General features: G+C 44.1%; 1 protein-coding gene and 1 long non-coding RNA gene across 4 annotated transcripts in view; one reads left to right on the top strand and one right to left on the bottom strand.

Annotated features, from left to right (window-relative positions):
* The window catches only part of Megf10 (multiple EGF-like domains 10), a 150,140-nt gene that overhangs the window by 10,670 nt on the left and 118,342 nt on the right, over positions 1-21,128 (bottom strand). For all 3 annotated transcript variants that reach the window (XM_039096646.2, XM_006254747.4, NM_001100657.1), the window contains 8 exons: positions 14,496-14,642; positions 13,227-13,361; positions 12,630-12,758; positions 8,649-8,777; positions 6,331-6,459; positions 4,210-4,338; positions 1,913-2,149; positions 569-696 (listed from right to left, as the gene is read on the bottom strand). In XM_039096646.2, the coding sequence (XP_038952574.1) occupies positions 569-696; positions 1,913-2,149; positions 4,210-4,338; positions 6,331-6,459; positions 8,649-8,777; positions 12,630-12,758; positions 13,227-13,361; positions 14,496-14,642 (1,163 nt within the window). The remainder of the gene's footprint in view (positions 1-568; positions 697-1,912; positions 2,150-4,209; positions 4,339-6,330; positions 6,460-8,648; positions 8,778-12,629; positions 12,759-13,226; positions 13,362-14,495; positions 14,643-21,128) is intronic.
* LOC103694223 (uncharacterized) lies at positions 310-20,624 on the top strand. Its single transcript, XR_010059845.1, has 4 exons — positions 310-428; positions 3,626-3,718; positions 14,078-14,151; positions 17,054-20,624. It is a non-coding gene; the product is annotated as an uncharacterized LOC103694223 (long non-coding RNA).

Below are 21,128 nucleotides of genomic sequence, written 5' to 3'. Positions count from 1 at the left end.
GAAGGTGGAGTGCTAGTTAACTCTGAGGTGCTGCCGTGAAAAACCAGCATTGTCAATTTAATGACAGTGGATTAAATGGATTAACTTGATTTCCCCCCTCTTTTGTTCTGTTCCTTCCTTCCCTAATAGAAATCTGGACCGTGGTGAGGCAGACAATGGAGACTGGAGACAGGGGTGGGCACAGTGGGAAGGTACATTGGGAACTCAGAGCATCCTGGGAGGACACAGAGTCACGGGGGGTCAGAGAGGATACACTTGATGATTTCACAATGGATTTTTACATTTTTAATGACATCATCAAGAGATCTCATTTTCATCTCATATAAGAACATTATCCTTGACGTAATATAAACAGTGGGGTTGTTGTTGGCGAGACCTTACCACACACAGCACCAGCGGAAGAGACTGGAAGCCATTGTTACTTAGAGGTGAGGCCTCTGGGGATGTTCAGCTACACTCACAGGACAGTTTAGGGGGAGTCAAGTGAGCAGGACACAGGAACTATCTGAATGTGTGCCTCATCCCTCTCCCCTCCCCACATTCCAATTCCTGAGGTATCGTCTCTCACCTTTGCAATGGTCATCCTGTCCCTGTTGTTCACATGAGGGGACGCGGCACACTGGCTAAGTGTGTGATAACTGGGATTGGTGAAGTAGTGGCTGTTGGCATTTCCGCCATTGCTGTGAGGCAGGGTTTCTGTAAAAGAAGAGGAAATGGTTAAATCAAAACGATAGTGAAGATGTTTTCCTCTCCAGCCCAGCCCACTCTTCAAAGCCCCTAGAAGGACAGGCCCAGCTACTGCCTCCTTGGAAATTGTGAGTGCATCCACAGAAGACGGCTCTTAGCTTTGGGACCTGTAAACACAGAGTGTCATAAGAAACTACACCATCTATACCCATCGGCTTCTTTTAAAAAGCACTTGATTTCCTGACACAGTAATTCTACGCCGAAAACATACTCTTATGTAAATTACCTATTTTGCATATTCTCTCAGAATCATAATATTTATAAGCATGTGGCCAGGGTCTTTCGGTAATTGCTGAAGACTGAGTAAGATTTTCCGTTTCCTCAGTGTAAGAGTTTGCTCCCTTTGATGGTTGAATGTGTGCATTGTCGCTGTCTCCCGCCCCCTACACACACACCCTGCTTGTGACAAGAAGATTCAGAAGAGGTTTCATAAGGGACTGCCTTGGCTCTTGCTAATACCTCGGGCTTGTGTCCTGTATACCCTGGTTCTCTCCAGTTACTGACACGTGCAGGCACAGGGCTGGAGGATGCTGACTGAAGCACATACAGCAGAGACTGTGCTCTCTCTCTTTCTCCCCCCAACACTCATACATGACAGAACTTGGAACTGGTTTGTTCGGCAGAGCCTATCTATGAATTAAGCTGCCTAAATAGAAAACAACCATTCATTGATTCCCCATGTAAAAATCCTCGCTGAACGCCTGGAAAAGATGGCTCAGTGGTTAAGAATGCTTGAAGCTCTTCCAGAGGACCCAGGTTCAATTCCAAGATCTCAAACACCCATATTGAGCAGTTCACAACCATCTGCAACTCTAGCTCTCTTGGGAATCTGACTACTTCTTCCGGTCCCAACAGGTACCTACATACATAAACAAAGACACACACACACACACACACACACACACACACACACACACGCACGTGCGCCTTTTTCAAAAGCCTTTGAAAAAATGAAAGTGATGATTTTTCTACTGCTAAGACGTAACCCATATCTCTAAGCACATATACCATGAGGTCATGTTAGGGGAGCCGATCAGATGCAATAGACACACAGCCAAACACCAAATTCCAAAGAACGTAAATTTACAAGGAGGGTTCCCACAGGGCAGCCTCCCTGCACCACAGCCCTCCCGGCACCGCAGCCCTGCCTGCACCTCAGTCCTACCTGCAATGGTATAGTCTGCATTGATAACCCTCATGGCAGGGGTGTAGGTCACGGCCGGCATGCTCGATTCCTTCCTCTTCTGCTTGTGTCTGTAGATAACGAACAGCGCCAGCAGGAAGAGCACAACAAGCAGAAGGACCACGATGCCCGCGATGGCCCCAATCTGATAGGAGTCAGCAGGAAGGGCGGTGCTGGTCCTGCTTAAGCTGTTCAGATTGCCCACGATGATGACCCCAGCTAGGAGAGGGTGGAAACAGACCGAGTATGGGTGACCGTGGGCCAGATACAGGTTCTACCTCTATTAAAGCAAAAACCAGAAACACACCCACTGGCCTAGCACCTGGGTGAGTTCAGTCGGTGAGACGCTTATTTGGAAGCACGGTAAAAACAGACGCTCTACACTTTCTAACGTCGCCAGTGCCACGCCCCTGCAAAGCCCTCGGGAGGCAGTGTATGCACCCCGAGAGTCTGGCGCGGGCTGGGAGCTACTCATCGATTTCAGATTAAACTCAGATTGGCAATTAAGCTTGGATAATACTTTTCCTAATTTTTGTTTTGCTTGATGAGTTCTCTAGTGCTGATCACATGGGAATAAGTCCATACCTACCAGTCTAACTCAATCTTTCATTTAACCTTAATATTTTTTTTAAAAGATTTATTTATTTTTATTTTATGTTCATTGGTGTTTTGCCTGCATGTGTGACTTGAAGGTTTCAGATCTTCTGGAACTGGAGATAGAGCTGCGAGCAGCCATGGGGGCACTAGGAATTGAACTCAGGTCCTCTGGAAGGGCAGTCAGTGCTCTTAACCACTGAGCCATCTCCCCAGCCCCTGACCTTGATATTTTAAAGAGAGAGTTGCCTTCTAAACAAGCAGAGCTCCGACACAAGCCTAGGTCAATAAGCCTCTCACTGCCAGACACACCATCTTATAAAAAGCTATTTTCAACACCAGGAAGATTTCTCTTATAGTTCCTGGTAATAACACCTGTACCTCTACCCATCAAAGTCAAAACTCCCAGTGGAAGTCCCACTCATAACCACCAGGAGAACATTCTAGGCCCTCTGCCCCAGAGTGTCAGAACTGTCCAAGTACTTCCATGAAAAAAATATTTGACAAATAATCCCAGATGAATATGATACACACCCAGTTAAAACAACACCTACGCAAATTTCTTCAAAAGTTAAGTATATGCCCATTTTACAATTCAATCACTCTCTTCTGGAGTGTTTAACCCATAAGAGATGAAATCACATGTCATGTGGAGATCGGCACTCCTTGCCCACACGGTCTTAGCAGTGACGGCCAAACACTGAAAACCACCCCGGATGTCCACAAATTATGGTATACCTATTCAACGGGATAGTACACAGCAGCAAAGAACTGAACTACCAGTTTGTTTAAAAAACACATTTGAACTTCAAAACGCTTATGGTAACTAAACAAAGCCAGGTATAAGAAGAATACAATGCGGTTTCCCTAAATGGGTCGCCTTGTCTGGCCTCAGTGGGACAGAATGTGCCTAGTTCTGCAGTGACTTGAGGTACCAGGGTGGGTTGATATCTGGAGGGGGGGCTCCCACCTCTCAGAGAAGGGGAGGAGGGGACGGGGAGGGGCTGTGTGAGGGGGGACGGGGAGGAGAGGGATGTAAGGAAATAAATAAATAAATTTATGAAAAACTACAAAAAAAATACAATGTGATTCTTTCCACAGGAGATTCTAGAAAAAAAATGCAAAAAGTGACAGAAAGGTCAGTGGTGGCCTTCTTCTATGGAAGAAGTAGCAGGGGCGGGCATGCAGAAACAGGTAAGAGAGTGAGGGATACTGTCTTTATTGGGGTGGTTGCTTTGGGGATATATATATATATATATATATATATATATATATATATATATATATGTGTGTGTGTGTGTGTGTGTGTGTGTGTGTGTGTGTGTGTTTTATGTTTCAGAAAATTGTGTAAGGTAAATGTGTGTGGGTTTAAATGCCAGCTATGCCTGAATAAATCTAAAATTATTAGAAAGTTGTTCATGGATTTTAGAATAGGAAAAGCTGTGGCATTGTGTCATAGCTGTGTGTCCTTGAGAACCTTCTCTAACTACTACAACCTTTAGCTGGTTTCTTTATCTATTAAAGATGGCGACAATAAGGTATCCATCCGGCAACCACATAATCAGCTAGCCCATCTGAGTTTGAATTAGGTTTACCCAGGTTAGTGTAAGGGAAAGTACTTAACACCGAGCTGCACGGTGGCCACACACCGAGAAGCAGTCGTTCGTTATTCACTGGGACTTTACCTTGGTCACATCGTGCTCCTTTCCACCCTGGGCTACAGTAACACGTGCCGGTGATGTGGTCACAGGTGGAGTTGTTCAGACAGTCGCAGATCTGGCGACAGCCATAGCCGTATGTTCCCGCAGGGCATTCTGGAGAGGAAATGAAGCCAATGTATTTCCCAAGTCTAGGGGAGACGAAGCCTGCCTCCTCCTGCATGTCAGCTGATGTGCCCTCTCCATAGGCTCCTGCTTGGACAGAACCATGCCACCCAAGGTATGGGAGGCTGGGCCGTTGTCCCTGAGCTGTGGTAGGGCTCACAGTCCTGCCGCTCAGCACCGAGCCAGTCAACGTTATGGGTCAGCTCCCGACACATTTGCCTGCTTATACCCACTGCTCTGAGGTACAAGGAGAGGGTCCATGAGACCCCCATGGAACAAATGAAAACATGGAAAGCAATTTGAGGCGACTCCCTTAGTCAAATCTGTGGGTCAGAGAGAACTGGACCCAACAGTGTAAACTTGAGATAATCCCTTCAGAACACATAGTTTACGTAGGCTCCAGGATTCCTCCTAAAGACATGTTCTCGCTGAGATTAGCAGGAATTAGGAGCAGTTGGGTTATTTTCCAGGTAAGAGTTTCATTTGATGTAGAATAATTCGAGTACAGGTTTTTCATGTTGAAACCTCAGAGACGAACGTAGTATGCGTCTTATGATATGCTGTCATTCAAAAGAACCATGTTGTGGGGGATGGAATTTAAATTTGAACATTTCGCAACACGGATGTTGTTTGCAAAGTGAACAGCAGGGGGCGATGTGCTATCGCTATCAGCTTCTGGAAAAAATTGTATTCTTGTTTATAAGGGAGCAGTGGGGGCTTCAAAAACAGGAACACTTTCATCCCACATTCATATTCAGAGCTCTCATGGCAGTACTTAAGAGGTTTTCTTAATAAGACCTTAACTGGTGGCCTGGTAGTTGAATGCAAGTCAGTTTAGAGCCCATCCCCAGCTCTAGGCCCAGGTTTAACAGGCAGGCATAGATAGCATTTATACACACAGACATGGCTAGAGACTCCGTGACTCAGTGACTCAGATCATACCCTTTATGATCACCTGGAAAGCAAACATTGTTGTCTTTGTCAGGAGCCGGCTCTGGGTGGCTCTTTGCTGCATTTGCAGACAGAAGGTTCTGTATGGGCACCTAAGGCCAAGACCATTAAACTGCCCGGGGCCTGTAAAGTGGGAATGGAGAGGAGGTGGAATGGTGTTTCCGTCCACTTTTCCTGTCCAAACCATCTCTATACAGAGCCATCTTTGCAACCACCTTCCCAAGACTACAATCATGGTCGGCGGTGATCTCTCACATGCCTTGCCTCTGGGCTTGCAGCATTAGAGGGTGCCACCCTCAGCTCTGCCTTTACTGTTTCATCCTCAGTACTGAACAAAGGCCACAGAGGAAAAGAAAATCGTGCTCATCTTACATATGCCGCTAAGGCTAACGGTCTTGTAACCCTGTGAGTAGATACACGGCTCATGGACATGGGTATTGACACAACAGAGAGGGGTAATTTCCACAGCATCGTCTCCCTAGGACTAAAAAGGAAGGGTAAAGGCACTGTGTCGAACTGAAGATTAAGGCTCAGATGAAAATTTGTTAGTGGGAAGAATGAAAATCACCATCAAAAGGGTAGCAACATGGGCCTAGACTCAATACCACACCCATTCCCAAGGTTGGCCCCAGGCCCCAGGACTTCTCCCTAGCCACTCTGTCCCCTAGTGTAAGTCTGGACTCATGGTTGCTGTGAAGGGAGACGGGTCATGTCTGTTAAGCCTCTGAGAAACCATATTCCAAAAATAAGAGAGGGAGGGAAAGCCAGGAAAAACATAATGGAAAAGTTGAATTCGACTTCATTCTTATAGTCTCGCCCCGTCTACCCAGAGTGCCAGGTGGAATTCCACTCAGAATTCGGAAGAAAGACAGACAGCAAGGATTCCAGCAGGGAGGTCTTAAGAACAGGAAACCAACGGCACTGGTAATTAACCACCACTCGCACGACTCAAGCGGCAGTCATACAGCCTTGGCATCTCTGGACTTGAGGAAGGTGATCCAGACACCCAGTGATGATGTGTCATGTACTCACTCTGTTCACAGTGCCGTCCCATGAATCCCGTGCGGCAGGTACACTGCCCCGAGATGTGGTCGCAGTCAGCTCCGTTTTGACATTGGCATACCAGTGCACAGTCCTTGCCATAGAAGCCCAGAGGGCATCCTGTGTAAGGTCGGAGAACAACGGAAGTCAGAGGACTACCTAGGAGAAGCATGGCTCCCTGCCTGCATGCACCAGTAGGTGGACTTGAAGGCCTTGGGACACTGTTGGAGAGTAAAGGCCTTCCCACGTATCTCAGCTGTCACAGGGCTGCTCAGAAGTCTTAAGTCTCCTGCAAGGAGATTGTCATCTACAAACTGGGGGTGGGAGAGTCCCTAGCTGTCAGTATAACCATTGCCAGTGTCTTCTACAAAGTTCTTGGAGCCCGGGAAGGATGCAGTATTCTCTTTTATTCTTCACTCAGTTTCTAGAATCCTGGTTTTGAGTTCCCTGGACTGTAGTGAGTACTTCGTATTTAGATAGGTGGCATGTTTTTACCTTTAGTGCAAAATTACTCAAATTCTTCTACTAGTCCTGTCTACTGTATCCATTTTTAACTTAAATTGTAGTATTCCTGTTATCAAATATATGGGATAGAACCCTTAAGGCCAAAACCAGCTGTGTTTCATAGAGGATTTAGAAAGTACTTTAAACCTTCACATTGGCTACATGGCTTCCAAGACTTACATCACAAGGAGCCTGGGGAGAAACACACACACACACACACACACACACACAAACACACAGAGACAGACAGACAGACAGACACACAGAGACAGACAGACACACACAGACACAGACTCTCCTCTCTCTCTCTCTCTCTCTCTCTCTCTCTCTCTCTCTCTCTCGGCTTATATGGGTCAGCAGCTGCTCTGCAGGAGTGTTTAAGGCAGGACAAAAGTTTCAATACAGCAGATTTGTCAGTTGTTTCTAAATACTGCCCATGCCTTGATTTTGCCATTTAAGGAGAGCTGGAATTTTAAGAAGCAGGAGTGACACACAGATCTCAGCACACAATGGCATTCCCCCATACCACATATTTATTTGACACCCGTCTTGTACTGGGTTCTTTTCATTCGTTTTGCCATTTACTCTTTGGTGCCCTACCATTACAGGGCTGGGTCTTCCTAGGCTACAGATAAGAGCTAAGCCCCAAGTATCCCAAGTCACAGGTAAAGGGCAGGATGGCAGGCAGGGCTGTGGTAGGACCAGACCCATGCAGGTGCCACTGCATGCTGCTTTGTCCACTTTAAAAGGTTCCTTTGCCTTTAAAATTATAGGTGACCTAGGTGTGCTTCCCTCCTAAGGAGTTCAAGAATCTTTATGACTTTAAGTCTTTAAAGAATAGCTTTCAAATTTGTCCTTGCAGTTCTGTCTTCCAGATCTTGGGCCAACAGCCATCCCTCATCCCAGAAACTTCTAGAAGTCTCCTTTCAGCTTTTCTCTGTTATATATACAAAATAGTATTAAATAGAAATACCTACTTCCTAATTCATCTTTTTTCTTTGACATGGCTATTTTTATGTTACATTACTAAGTTATGTTACTATTGATAATATCCTTAATAAATGCCTTCCTGGTTTGTTTCCTTGACTTAGCAGAAAGAAGTACATGCACACTGCATGGTGTGATGCTAAACACCACGTGGGGTTAAATGAAGGGTCATATGAGATATGGGCTAGGAGTAAGAACTGGAGAAATTGTTTTTAAAACATGAACCTGGGCTGACAGTATCACCAATGGACAGAAATGCAAATTCACAGATCCCCATCCAGATGCCCCGAATCAGACACTGTGGGATGAGGGTTGGGTATCTGGAGTTGGTTGGTTCCTCGAGGTAAACTTCTCTGTGAGCACACAGTAAGCCAAGCAGTGAGGTGTGTGTGTCTGTACTGACTTCCAAACCCCATCGTTTACTCTCACATTTGCACAGTCAGAAGAAATGGAAGCATTTCACACACAGAAAAACAGTCTGTGAGAGAGAGAGAGAGAGAGACAGAGACAGAGAGAGAGAGACAGAGACAGAGAGAGAGACAGAGACAGAGAGAGACAGAGAGAGACAGAGAGAGAGACAGAGAGAGAAGGGAAATCAATTACACATTAGAATACCTCAATGTCCTGATAAAAGCGAGCCAAAGGATACCTGTAATGTGGGGTTCTTAAACACACAGAAAGGGAGCTCTCTAGAGGTCCTAAAGGAGGTAGCATGTGCTTTGAAGGGGCCCTCACTGACCTAACATACCTATGGGCAAACAGGGAGCCTATTTCTTCCATTGGCTCCCCTGGTGAACCCTGGAAGGCCCCTTGCTTACTCTGAGTGCAGTAGAGCCCCGTCCAGCCAGGAGTGCATTTGCATTCCCCATCATAGGCGCTGCAAAAGGCTCCATTGTGGCAGTTGCATGTATGGATGCAGTTCGGACCCCAGTGGGCTGGTGGACAGGCTGAAAACGGAGCAAGCATGAGAGGTGAGTCGGAGTCCCCAGGTAGGCACCAAACAGAACACTTCACCCACCTTCTCGCTACCCTCCACGTGCTGGGTTCATACCGCTAATAAAGTCAAGATACTCACAATTCACAGACTGAGTACTGAATTCTGTACCAACCCCACAAGACAATGCCGGTCATAATAACTACCAACATTATTGACATAATTACACACATTTATGGACTTCCAAGGGACTCGAGGGAACAAGAATTACTTTAAAAAGTCAGTTGTTAAATAAATCATACCCAGTGGGTACCTAGCACTGTTCTAGACCCAAGGAAGAGAACAAAGACAAAACAGGAGTCTGAGTCACACTCTGAGTGCTTCTGTTTTTCGAGGAAGCAAAACTACCAGCAGACTGAGAGGCAGTGATGGAAGAAACAATCAGGTGAAATAAGGAGGACAAGAATGAGGAGAGCTTCTTCTTGAACCCAGGCTCACCCAGGAAGGAGCAACTGAGTAAGAATCAGATGGTGGTGGGATTTCCCTGAGAGCACCTAGGTCATGGGCTTAGAACTTTGATTTTTCTTGCAGCACCAAGGTAATGGGTTCGGGGCTTTGATTAGCCAATCCTGTCCTGGTCTCTAGTCTCCAGGGTTGCCATTGGAATCTCATTTTATGTGCTAAAGTTCCTATGAGAGAGTTCTTATGACTCTCGATCGGAGGAAGAAGAGAACACATTAACTAAATCCACTGTCGGCAGGAGAGGTTTTAGAAAGCAACATAAAATGTGGACAAAATGAACTTGATTCATTAAAAAAAATGTAGTTTTATTTATACTATATCTTCAAGAAACCATTTAAGGAGATGGCTACTTGCGATTTCTATTTTATTATCTGACTGAGACTATGAAGCAATAAAGAAAATAAATGAGCCTGAAGTCATTTTAAAATGAAAAGTATTTCCCAGAAACACATGCACCGTCTTTACCCAAGAACAAGAGAAGAGTAACAGTGGAGAACGCTTGGTCCTCAGGGGTATTACGATGGGTTTTCTCAGTAGCCTTCCTTATTTTTCAGGTGAGGAAGTTTTGGTTCAATAGTGGGCAACAGGATCTTATCCTAGGTCACACAGATTCACAGCGATAGTCGCTATTCCGTACATAAGCATGGCTGCAGAACGAAGACAACTGAAATGTCCCCCTACCTGATGTAGCCTACAGGACTCAAAAACCTACCTCTAAAATAAGAAAAATCCAATTGGTTCTCTTTCACCCAGCTTCCGTAACAGTATTTCTTTTCTTTTCATATGTACTGTGTGTACATATGAACTTTAAGTTTATATAAACTTCAAGTTTAGCTGTGTCTTTCTGTCTGTACGAGTGAATGTGTAATGTGTGTGCAGGTGTGCACGCCTGTGCGTGGATATCAGAAGAGGGCACTGGGGAGTGGAGTTACAGTGTTTATGGGATGTCCCCCCTTCCCCCCAGCTTGGTTAAAGGGTACTGAGTTCCAAACTCTGGTCCCCATGATTCAGCAGCAAGAGCTTTAAGAGCTTTAAACCGTGCAGAAATCTCTCCAGGTCCAAACGAACTATGTCTAATGATGCTTAATACGTTTTCATGAACCATCTACTGCCAGGAGGGTATTTTTTCTAAGTTGGCCACTTAAGGCAAGCAGGCTTTATTCCTGGGTTGGCGATGACCAAAGGTTGTAAACAAAGATCACTCAAATTTCCCATTTCCAAAGGTAAGTATGGGGACAAAGCTTTAGACAGTCACTTTGCCAAGGACTCGAGCTCCTTTAAATGTACTTCATTAGTTTTCACAGTCTTGGTCTGCATGGTAAAGGACTTCCCTTTCTTAAAACTAGCTGATGACCAGCCAAGAAGAAATATTAAGATGGACCCCCAGAGACCACAGGAATCAATGAAACCAATGGTCCCCAGGAGAAACAAGGCTTGCCAAACAAATGAATTTCCTCTGCAGTGATTATGAGGACAGCCGTGCTATTGTCTCCATTCACAGTGCTGTTCTCATTTTTGTTCCTTCCAGCACATTCCTCCTCCAAATGAGGAAGTGACCAACTTCCAAACTAAAGAATACATTTTAAAGGAGCAAATTAGACTAATCATGTTCCAGCAATGACATCGGATCTTTGTTTTCTTTCCTAAGCCCTGTCACTCATTTCGAGCACCTATTCTTCAACCTGTTCCTGTGCCAGCCCAAATCATCAGAGGCTTGCAATACGCAGATCTGAACACATGGCAATTACTTCTGGAACCCCTCCAACTGATTAAAATATATACTGTGAAATCATCTATAACAATAAACACCTCTCTCACCAAAGGCTTCTTATCTCAGCAATGGGAGAAAGCAAAACTAATATTCAGATGAAGACATATTCCCTACCAATTACTATGTACAGGTTGATTATAACTCTAGGGTGAATTCAATGGCCTACAAACCACTGTGTAGAACAAGAGCCGTTCCTGACCTATCATACATGCGCCATGTTAGATTTTATCTCAACTGAGCACGAACACCGTGATGAGGAAAAGGCAGGCACGAGCTGTCTTTGGTCAGAAGCTGAATCCTTTGTGAATGTGCACAAACTCGCCTCTCAAAGGTTGCCTTATGGTCATTGTCCTCTCTTCGTGGCATGGGTAGTCTAAAGTCATCAACACATTTCCTCTTAGCGTCATACTTCTCCCATCTGAAGGGCAGTATGAGAGGCTCGGGGGAGCCAAGGGAGGGGACAAGTTGTGAGGTACACTGCGGTAGTCAGTCTGCCCAGGAGCCCAGAAAGTTTCTAAGACTCACGTCATTTGGTTTGACTTCTTCATGGTTCCATACACTTCTGGATGAGTACATGACAGAAAGATAGATCTCTAAATAAATCTATTTTTGTTTTAGGTCAACGGATAATAAGGACAGAGCTGTAGCTCAGTTGGTAGAGTGCTTGCCTGGCATCTCTGAAGCCCTGGGTTCAGGTCCCAGCACTGCACAAAAGCACGTTATGTCTGCACACGTTTGTAATCCTAATGCTCAGGAGGTGGGGGCAAAAGAGCAGAAGTTCAAGGTCATCTTAGACAACAGAGCAAGTTTGAGGCCAGCCTTGGCTACATGATTAACCATTCATTGATATATTTACATATTTAATATATTGATATATAATATATAAAAGACTACATAATGATTTGTTTGAAGCTACACTAGGATACATGGAATATGTGTGTGTGTGTGTGTGTGTGTGTGTGTGTGTATGTATGTATATATTCAGTGACTAACCATCCACTGATTTTATATACATATATTATATATGTTACATTTATAATTTTATATTTGATATATAAATGAATGAGACTACATAATGAGGTAAGCTTTAGTTACATGGAGTCATACCTATGATCAATCATTGAATATATATATATCCTCATTATCCTACTTTTTAAGTTTTCTCATTCCTCCATTTTTACTAGATCTCTTGGTGGAACAAGATATAAATCCAATTCATAAAGGTTACTGTGAGTTTCCATTTATATCATTGATTTACATATACATTATGTACTATGTGTAATTATATAAATATTTAATATGTTGATATAGAATATAATTAGATATTGATTTATTTACACTTGTGTAAATCAAAGGATGGTTAGTAACTGAAAAGTGAGTAGAAAAACATTTTACAAATTGAGATTTTTCCCAGAGTCACATCAATTTATTGGTAGATACTGATAGGCCATTGCATAGGGTTCTTAATTTAAAGACTATAATACATTTAACAAATGGTTGTGGCATAGACACTCTCATCATTCAATCCTAAGACATAAGAAGTCAATTGGTTGTTTTTCCAACAAGACTTACGCTGGGAGCAGTCACTGCCAATCCAGCCTGGGTAGCACTGACAGGACCGGTCGATGGGGTTACAGGTGCCGTTGTTGGTGCAGGTACAAACACCTGCACAGTTCTTCCCAAATCTGCCACTGGGACACACTGTGAACAAACCCAAGTCCAGTCAGCTATAGTTGGAACACACCTCACAGAACCCTGAGAACAGGAAACCATTTCCAGGGTCACACCCAGCTGCCCACTGCCTTCACTTGAGAAAGCATATACCCTCCTCCCAGACGGGCTCATTTTTACAAGCACAGGAAACCAAAGGCTTCGTCCCAGCATCTCAAAAAGTCACTGTGGCATTTATAGAAATCTGAATTATAGTTTCTCACTAAGGGAGTCAAAGTCCTTCCTCGCACTGACTTTTCATGAGGTTCCAATGAAACCGTAAGACACAAGTGAGGGAGCTGAGAGCTTCACGACAAGGCAGTGCCTCCAACGTTTGTGTTGTTTTCAGAACTACCTAGAGCTGGTCATAGCAAGGCATTAGTGGCCTGGTGGAATTCTGAGTAAAGACTGAAGGAAGCTTGATCTCACCATGGCTCTCTGGGCTACCTCGGTGTTTACCTTCATTGCACAGGGCGCCAGTGAAGCCAGGCAAGCAGTCACACAGGCCTGTGATGTGGTGGCATGGTCCACTGCTGTGCACACACTGTGGGCATGTCTGGCTACAGCGGTGTCCATAAAAGCCCGGGGAGCAGACTGCAAATAGAAACTCATAGTTACCTTCCTGTTTTGTTTACCGCCTGTTCCACACAGAAGTCTAGTGAAACTGAGGAATAAGAAGACTCTCAATGATAATGGAGGAGTTTTCAGGCATGAAACAAGAAGGCAGCTTTTAACAAGGGAAGAAGGGAATGTCTCACATATATACCACTATCTTCCTGTGGTTGGCTCAAGGCTGGCCCTAGATCAGGGGCTGGAAGACATTTTGTAGAACAAAGAAGGAAACAGGAAAAAAAAACTCTAAATATCAATATCTCAATTAAGCAACTCCTTGATCCTTTATTCTTCAAGAATCATGATTGGCAAAATGAATGAATGAATGAGTGAATTAATTAATTAATTAATTAATTAATAAGCCAAATGAGGTTTGAAGTTCTTTCTCCTTAAAAATAGTATAGGTTAACTGTGAATACATTAGAGAAGGATGAGTACACAGAATGCTATGGGTCTGAATGTTTTCAAAGACTTTGTTTAGATTTATATATAGAATGATTGCATTGAACTCTTTAATGGCAAAAGCAGTTGATTTGAGAAATCACAACAGCGCCTGCTATAACCGATCACATGTTCTTTCCTGATTACGTTTACCGAAAGATTTAGCAAAATGTTACAGATCATTTCTTAGTCCAAGGTTTCTGCAGAGCGACGTCAATGCTCCCCACTTTTAACTTTCAGTTCTGCTTTCCCCACAGCACTGACTTTCAGATTCCTAGTGAGGGGTGCGATTGCCTCAAGGTTTGGCTGATGTTGACTTCTGGTAATTGAGGTGAGGCTATTGCCAAATTGCCGAATAAAATGTTTACAGGTCAGTGGATTTCTGGAACACCATTTGCACTGAGGAAGTGAGAACTGTATCCTGATGATTGAGCCAATGAGGTAAAGAAATAGTCACTAGGAAGAAAGGGTTAACGCCCATCTGTTAGGTTAGTTTTGGAGGCTGAAAAGAGTAAAAATCTTGGGGAAGTGTTATTTGAGGACAGTTCTTCAAGGACTCCTCTCCCTTTGGTTGACACAAAATGTCACTAGGAACTAAGGGGTGGGGCAGAGATGGTTTGTACGTAATTCCCAGGGAAGGGAAGGGGTAGAAACCATCACTCAGGAGACACTTACTTCTCTGGCAAGTGGTGCCTCGGAATCCGGGTGCGCATTCACAGATGCCATCATCGGGAGAACACGAAGCCCCATTTTTACAGTAGCAGGGCAGCGAGCAGTTAGGACCCCAGCGTCCCTCAGCACACACACTGTCACAGTGCACACCTGAAACATCACACACAGGGCAGGGATGAGGAGGGTGCGGTGTGGGCCCCTGAGGACGCTAATACAATGAGGGGGGTCAGGAATGGTGTAAAGGCAACTATGTCTGACAACCACAAGCAGAGAAGGCACCAGGCTGAAATCCAGTTATCATCGCATATGTACACCAAACACACAGTCATCATAACGTTATCTAATACCCAGAACTCCCTCCTGTGCCGTCAAGGAGAGGACATTTCACTACAGTGACTTTTCTTCTTTAATAAGAAAGGAACAACATGGAGCCCCAGGGCGCAGGCTATTGAAGGCAAAATTTATCAGGAAAAAAATACTATTGATTTCCTATTTAACCCTGCAATTTTGTTTTTACAGAGAAATAAAAAAAAAACACAAAATGATTAAATTAGTTCACATGAAGGAGACCTTATTGGGGAGTAGGGAGCACAATCCTAAAACATTTCAAAGATCTACTGTGATGGAGAAGCCAATGTACTCAAATGTGCCACCAGCTTCATCCTTTAAAATTTTATTTCACATTGGACAGATAGAGGCAGAATAGCCCAGCCAAGACTGTTGATGTCCTTTTTTCTAAGTAACTCTTATGAAACTGTATGGATCTATTTAACTTTTTACTTGGCAAATAAAGAACTTTAAGCTAGTCATGACCCAATAAACAAACACCTACAGGAAGGTAATCTGTGAGGGGAAAGTAAAGCCAGGCATCACTGGAGGCAGAGGACAGTTTCATAAATTCATATTTGAAGTACAACAGGGGTCTCTTTGTTACATCATAACTCTCAGAGACCTTCACCTGTAAAGGAAAGGGTTCTAACTTGGGCTGCACTGGTAACTGCTGGCCTCGGATCAAGGGAGAACACAGTGAGGACATGCTCACTCGGAAAGCTCACGGTGACCCTGGCTGGAGGATGCCAGGCAGGCCATATGACATTTTGCCTGCCTTTTTGGAGAAAAGTTATTGTGCCCTGAACCCAATATGGATGTCATTGTAAATGACCACAAGTATGTCAGCAGCTGGTATAAAGCCATTTCTGTAGAATAATAAATCTCTACTTTTTCCTGCCTCTGTGTTCATCCTCCAGAAAGTCCTTAGTGTGGCAAAAGCTGGCAAATCAGGCCCAACTCCATTTTGTCCAATTTGGGTTAGTAACAGTTTTTTATTCCAGAGGGAACCAGTTGAAGATATAACACTAACTGGGGACTAAGTGTTCCACAGGGGATAAGTAAATGGAATGGAAGGAAGCCCAGTTTTTTCTTGTGTTCACACGCATCTTACTTTTCAAGGTCTTTTTGGGAAGCTGAGACAGACTTGCTAATTCTACACTCTCTCACTGTGAAGTACTAGCCATGGAGTCTCAGTCGATTCTTTCAGACCAATACCTATACCATACAGAGTCATCGGATATTCAGAGGAGCTTTGAGCTCAGGAGCAAGCTGCAAATGTAAACTCTGTTTTACATCTAAAGAAAACACTAAGGAGAGTAACTAACCTGCTTGGGGCTCCCCTCTCAATTGGAATTCAGGTTTTTCCATCCTCACTGTAAGTCAGGGCTCCTCTTTGACAGCCAAGGTGGTAAGGGGACACCTGCTTCATAGATTCAGATGTCCTTGGGCATTTTGACCCAGAGCCATTCAGGCTAATCTCAAAGAGAAGCCTGAGGATGTAGAGCCCAAACTATTACTCAGATAACCGTATAATCACCCTGAAAATTAGTTCTGATTTCTGAATACTTTTTTTTTAAATGTGGAATGGGGCTTGAGGGTTGAGACTTGGCCATTCCTTTATCAACTGTTGACCAAATCACATTACACTTAAATTCAGCTATAATATACTAGCTGTATTAGACAGGATTCTCTAGGGAAATAGAACTGATAAGATAATCTTTGATACACACACACACACACACACACACACACTGGTTTATTAGAGTGGCTTACAGGCTATGATCCAGCTATTCTAACAATAGCTACCTACCAGCAGAAAGTCAAAGAATCCGATAGTTGTTCAGTTCATAAAACTGTATATCTCAGTAGACACCAGAATATCTGAGAAGTAGGCTCTAATGTCAGTGAAGGAATGAACGTGCTGGTAAGAGGAAGGGCAAGCAGGCAAAGAGCAAGCCCTCCTTTCTTCCCTGTCTTTTACATAGGCTGCCACCAGAAGGTGGGTCCCAGATTAAAGGTGGATCCCTCACAGGTGCACCCAGACACTTGGGTTATAATTAATTCCAGGTGTAGTCAGGTTGACAACCAAGAGTAACCGTCACATTGGCTTTGAATCTTATACGTTCACATGATTTGTGGATAAGCACACGAAGCCAGTTATGAAAAATGACTGAAGGCCAGATGTAAATTAAGTGATCCTTATGCTTGGTATTTGATTTCTCTTCCCTCAGGAGACTTGTCCAGCTGGCTAGCACAGCCATCTGTCATGATCGACTTCATCAAGGTAATTTTTCCAATAAGTAAAAACCACCATGGAATAGTGAAGGGATGCACTGGGGCAAAAGCCCATGTTTCTCATGATGTACTCATCGTTTTGTTTCAGAGACTGCCTGCCTGCTGTTGTATCAGCGTATTTCAACAAAACCAAGCGTGTTTTTTAAATAGCTTTGGATTCTTTAATTTTAGGATTGTGAGAGAAATTTTCTGTTGAATGTGCATTATAAACATTCCATTTTCTGTTCTTGGAAGTTCAACTCTTCTTTTATTCTGTGTAGTAAAGGAGTCATCCTTTTTGTAGATTTTGACACTTAATCTATTTCAAGACAAGTATTAGAGATGAGACAAGCCTACAGAAAAGTAGGATGCTATCTTTCCTCTGTAGCATCCTTTATCCTACAGCCCTACCTCTCCTCAGTTTCTCCATGTTTCTTGCCATCGCATTACATATTTAGGGAAGGGCACGATAAATCTATTATTTCTGAGATCCTGTTTTTCTAGAGATTACTGATATTCCAAGAAGGCCCACATTTTGAAAGTAAAGTAAGAAATAAATAGCAAAGTGTAAAATTTCAGGCAATGAGAATCACAATGAAGTCCTGGCGAAGTGTTTCCTTGAATCACCTCCTGGCATCAGGTTGGGGACGTGTGAGACCTGCTCCAAGATCAAGAGGTGCTGAAAGAATTGTTAGTTTGCTTTAAACCCCACCCCATCCTCTCATTCATATTTGGAAACTTTGATGGGGTTCACAGAATGTATTTTTGTTTCCTTATTTGCTAAAGATGAAAAATAATTTGTCAGTACGTCTTCTAGGAGTCTAGCTAGCACTGGCTTGTTGATGAAACATTCCCAGCTTTGTCTAAGAATCTGGAGCAAGGAAGAGAGAAGATAGGTCTAGGCTGAGGGAACAGTGGCCACACGATTCAGAATCCCCAGAATTATTCAGCAGGATTCAGGAATTACCAACATTGGGAACAGGTGAAACTTAGGAACTAGAAATACCAAGAGAAGCATCTGAATAGCCGTGGACCCTTGGAGAGTAGTTGTGGACCCTTAGAGAATAGTTAAGAGTATCATATTATGGAAGGAGATACCCCCACACACACATATGCCATATTATCAGAGGCCAAATGAGGATGGCATGGATACATTTATGTTTTATAGGAGAATGGATGATGGTGTAAAGAGAGGAGTCTTAAAGACCAAAAAGTTGGGAAACAAATTGAGATCACTGAGGTGACAAATGAAAAACATGAGAAGACATGGAAAAAAACCATCCACAGGGGAAGAAGAATTCTGTAGACAGATGGAGAAGACGTGGATGGAGAGTTCCTCTGCTCTCTACCCTACCCCTAACAACACATCCTGTCAGCTGTGAGACTGAGAGAGCCTGGCTGTGCTGTCCAGGAGCTAACATACGTGGAGAGTAACGCTTGACCCTGGGTACCAGTGTGTCTCGTTGAAAAGAGATGACGCTTTCAGTGTGTCTGTCTCAGGCAGTGTGTGCAGAGAGGATGTGGGCCAGTGAGTAGTGGGAGGACACTTGCCCTGAATTTAAGGGCTCAGAAGGGCAGAAGCCAGAGCAGGAAGGTCCTCATGACATAGGTCCTTGTGTCACCCTTGCTGGCACCTTTCCCTTCCTGATCAGGAAGGCAAACTTTTGTGGACTAGGAGCCAATATCCCCAGCTAAGGAGAAATAGGAAAGCAATGAAATCCTAAGACGACTTCTTTGGGATGTCGACCAAGGAACAAATTAAAAAATTTCAAAACTAGTTGCATCGGAAAATAATTTCTAAGATATTTGGAGGAGGGGGAAAATGGGAAGAGGGAAGATTTAGAGCTGCAAGCAGTTTCGTTCAATGGCAGCACTCCTTCCTGATAAAATTTTGAATGCTGATAAGGAGATCTGCGAGGGAGTGTTTTTGCCAGGACTGGGGACAAAGAGCCCATTGATAGGCTTCTCAAGTTGCTAGGCAATGACTGAATGACCGTGATAAACTTCAGCTAGGCAGCACTAAAGAAATGTTCATGCATTTAATGCCCGGTGCATTAAGCCGGGGACCTCCACGGGAAAGCAGCCTTCCCTGGGCACTTGTGATTGCGTGGACGTAGTAAATAAATCATCCAGAATGTCATTATTTCCCCTCTCAAAGACATAGTGCCAAATCCTCATACTCTTTGCACTAATATTACAATATCTACCATGTTGGAAAATAAAGAAAATTATTTTCATTCAATATCTTTTCCCCAGACAACAACCCGTTCAATACATGTTAGAGTAAAACAGATGTGTGTTAATAATAATTGGGGTAAGCGAGTGGAGGAGAAGAACCGTGGTATCTGGTCATAAATTCACTAGTTTCCCAGTCTCCAACATCGTCTTCAAAGTGATGGCACAGACAGCATAGGGAAGTGATTCACCAGCATACTGCCTCTGTCCATAATTTGTCCTGACAGAATGGGGAAGGAGTTGATACTGTCTATAGATGTCTTCACTCCCACAGCACAACCACTATGCTGGTGTAGAACGTGGAGACGCTTGACTGGGGTTGTCAATCATGCCTCGCTATTGGGTGTTGACCAAAAGTCTCAGTAATAGACAACAGGGAGGCTCACATCTGTAGCTGCAAGACCAGCCTGCTAGCAACCACTGCCTGCCTTAGTACAGCTCTGGGGGAAAGCGGACGGCAGGCTGTGGGGCAGAGTGTGCAAGCTGGGGTCTTTTGAGGAACCATTCTCACTTCAGAAATTCTGTCCATCAAGTGAGGGACAGACAGAAGGATGCCTGCTCTCTACGCGTCCAGACCTAGAAGGTCCCAGAAGTGAGTCATTGATTGCATTTGTGGTTAATTGGGTACTTGGACGTTGATTAAACCCTATAATGTAGTTATTGACTTTAACTTGGATTCTCGCTTATATGACTTTAGTCATATGACCACACCCCCCTCAAGGCCCTTGTGGTAACTATTTAGGCATCACTGAGGGGCTAAGGTGCCGGAAAGCTACATTGTAACAGATGAAACCCGAAGGTAGCTTTCATTTGCCTCAGTGGTCGCAGTGGTGTTTAGGACAGAAAGACTGCCTAGTTCTGCTTCCTGGAGGCCATGGAGAAGCTGAACCTTGATATCCACACACCCATGGGTTCTCCTCTCAGATCTCCCACTCCTGGCTGGGCTCAGGTGAGGGTCTCACCTCTGATCCCATTCTGTGTTCCTGTCTCCCTGCTCTACCATGCTGTGTGATGCCACTCGCTTGTCCAAGGGTATCAAGGGCTGGTGTGACATTAACCCCTTCCTGACAGTTTAGTAGTCACTTTCCCTGTTCTGGAACAAAGGCATCCTTGAGTACCCTCTTTTCTTTTGCCACTACTATGAGGCTTCTGTCAAGAAATGGTTCCCTGGCCCCATGATCAATTATCAGGAAGATAAGATGTACCAGATTCCATTTAAACAGACTGAAGAATGCCACTCTGGATAACTGGGCTAACCTTTCAAATGACAGAAAGGATCGCCAAGTCACATTGTGCAGGTAGTATTCTAGACAACTGCCCCTGGAAGCCTTATGGACTGGTGAGCGCTTCCTCCTCTCCCCCTCTTCCCTACCCTCTCCTCTCCCACTCTCCAAACTCCCATTCAGTAGGTGTTAGATCGCAACTGGAACCATGCAAACGGAAAGTGTTCCCAGGTGACAGTGATCTTGGCCAGAGCTGGGAACCAGGCCACAGACCGCACGTGTTTTCAGGCAGCCGGAATTAAATGGTGATTAGCTGTAATGCTCAGTGAGTAGGTGTTCCTGGATGGCTGGACCCAGAGCAGAAAGGAAGAGCCTGTTTCTAGCGTTTTTTTAAGAAAATACTTTATAAAGCCTGTCACTGTACTACCACTCTGGAAAAGTGCATATCCCAGTACATCTGTCTATGTAAAGCTATTTATACCTCATCTGGAATTTCTCAATCATTTCTGAAGAGCTAGTTTCAGTTTATAACAATGTAGGATGTGTTACACACACACCAGATATGGTATGTGAG

Source organism: Rattus norvegicus, chromosome 18, assembly GCF_036323735.1.
Source record: "Rattus norvegicus strain BN/NHsdMcwi chromosome 18, GRCr8, whole genome shotgun sequence".
Classification (NCBI taxonomy): domain Eukaryota; kingdom Metazoa; phylum Chordata; class Mammalia; order Rodentia; family Muridae; genus Rattus; species Rattus norvegicus.
The sequence above is the reverse complement of the archived record's forward strand: the minus strand, read 5'-3'. Positions and strand labels throughout refer to the sequence as shown.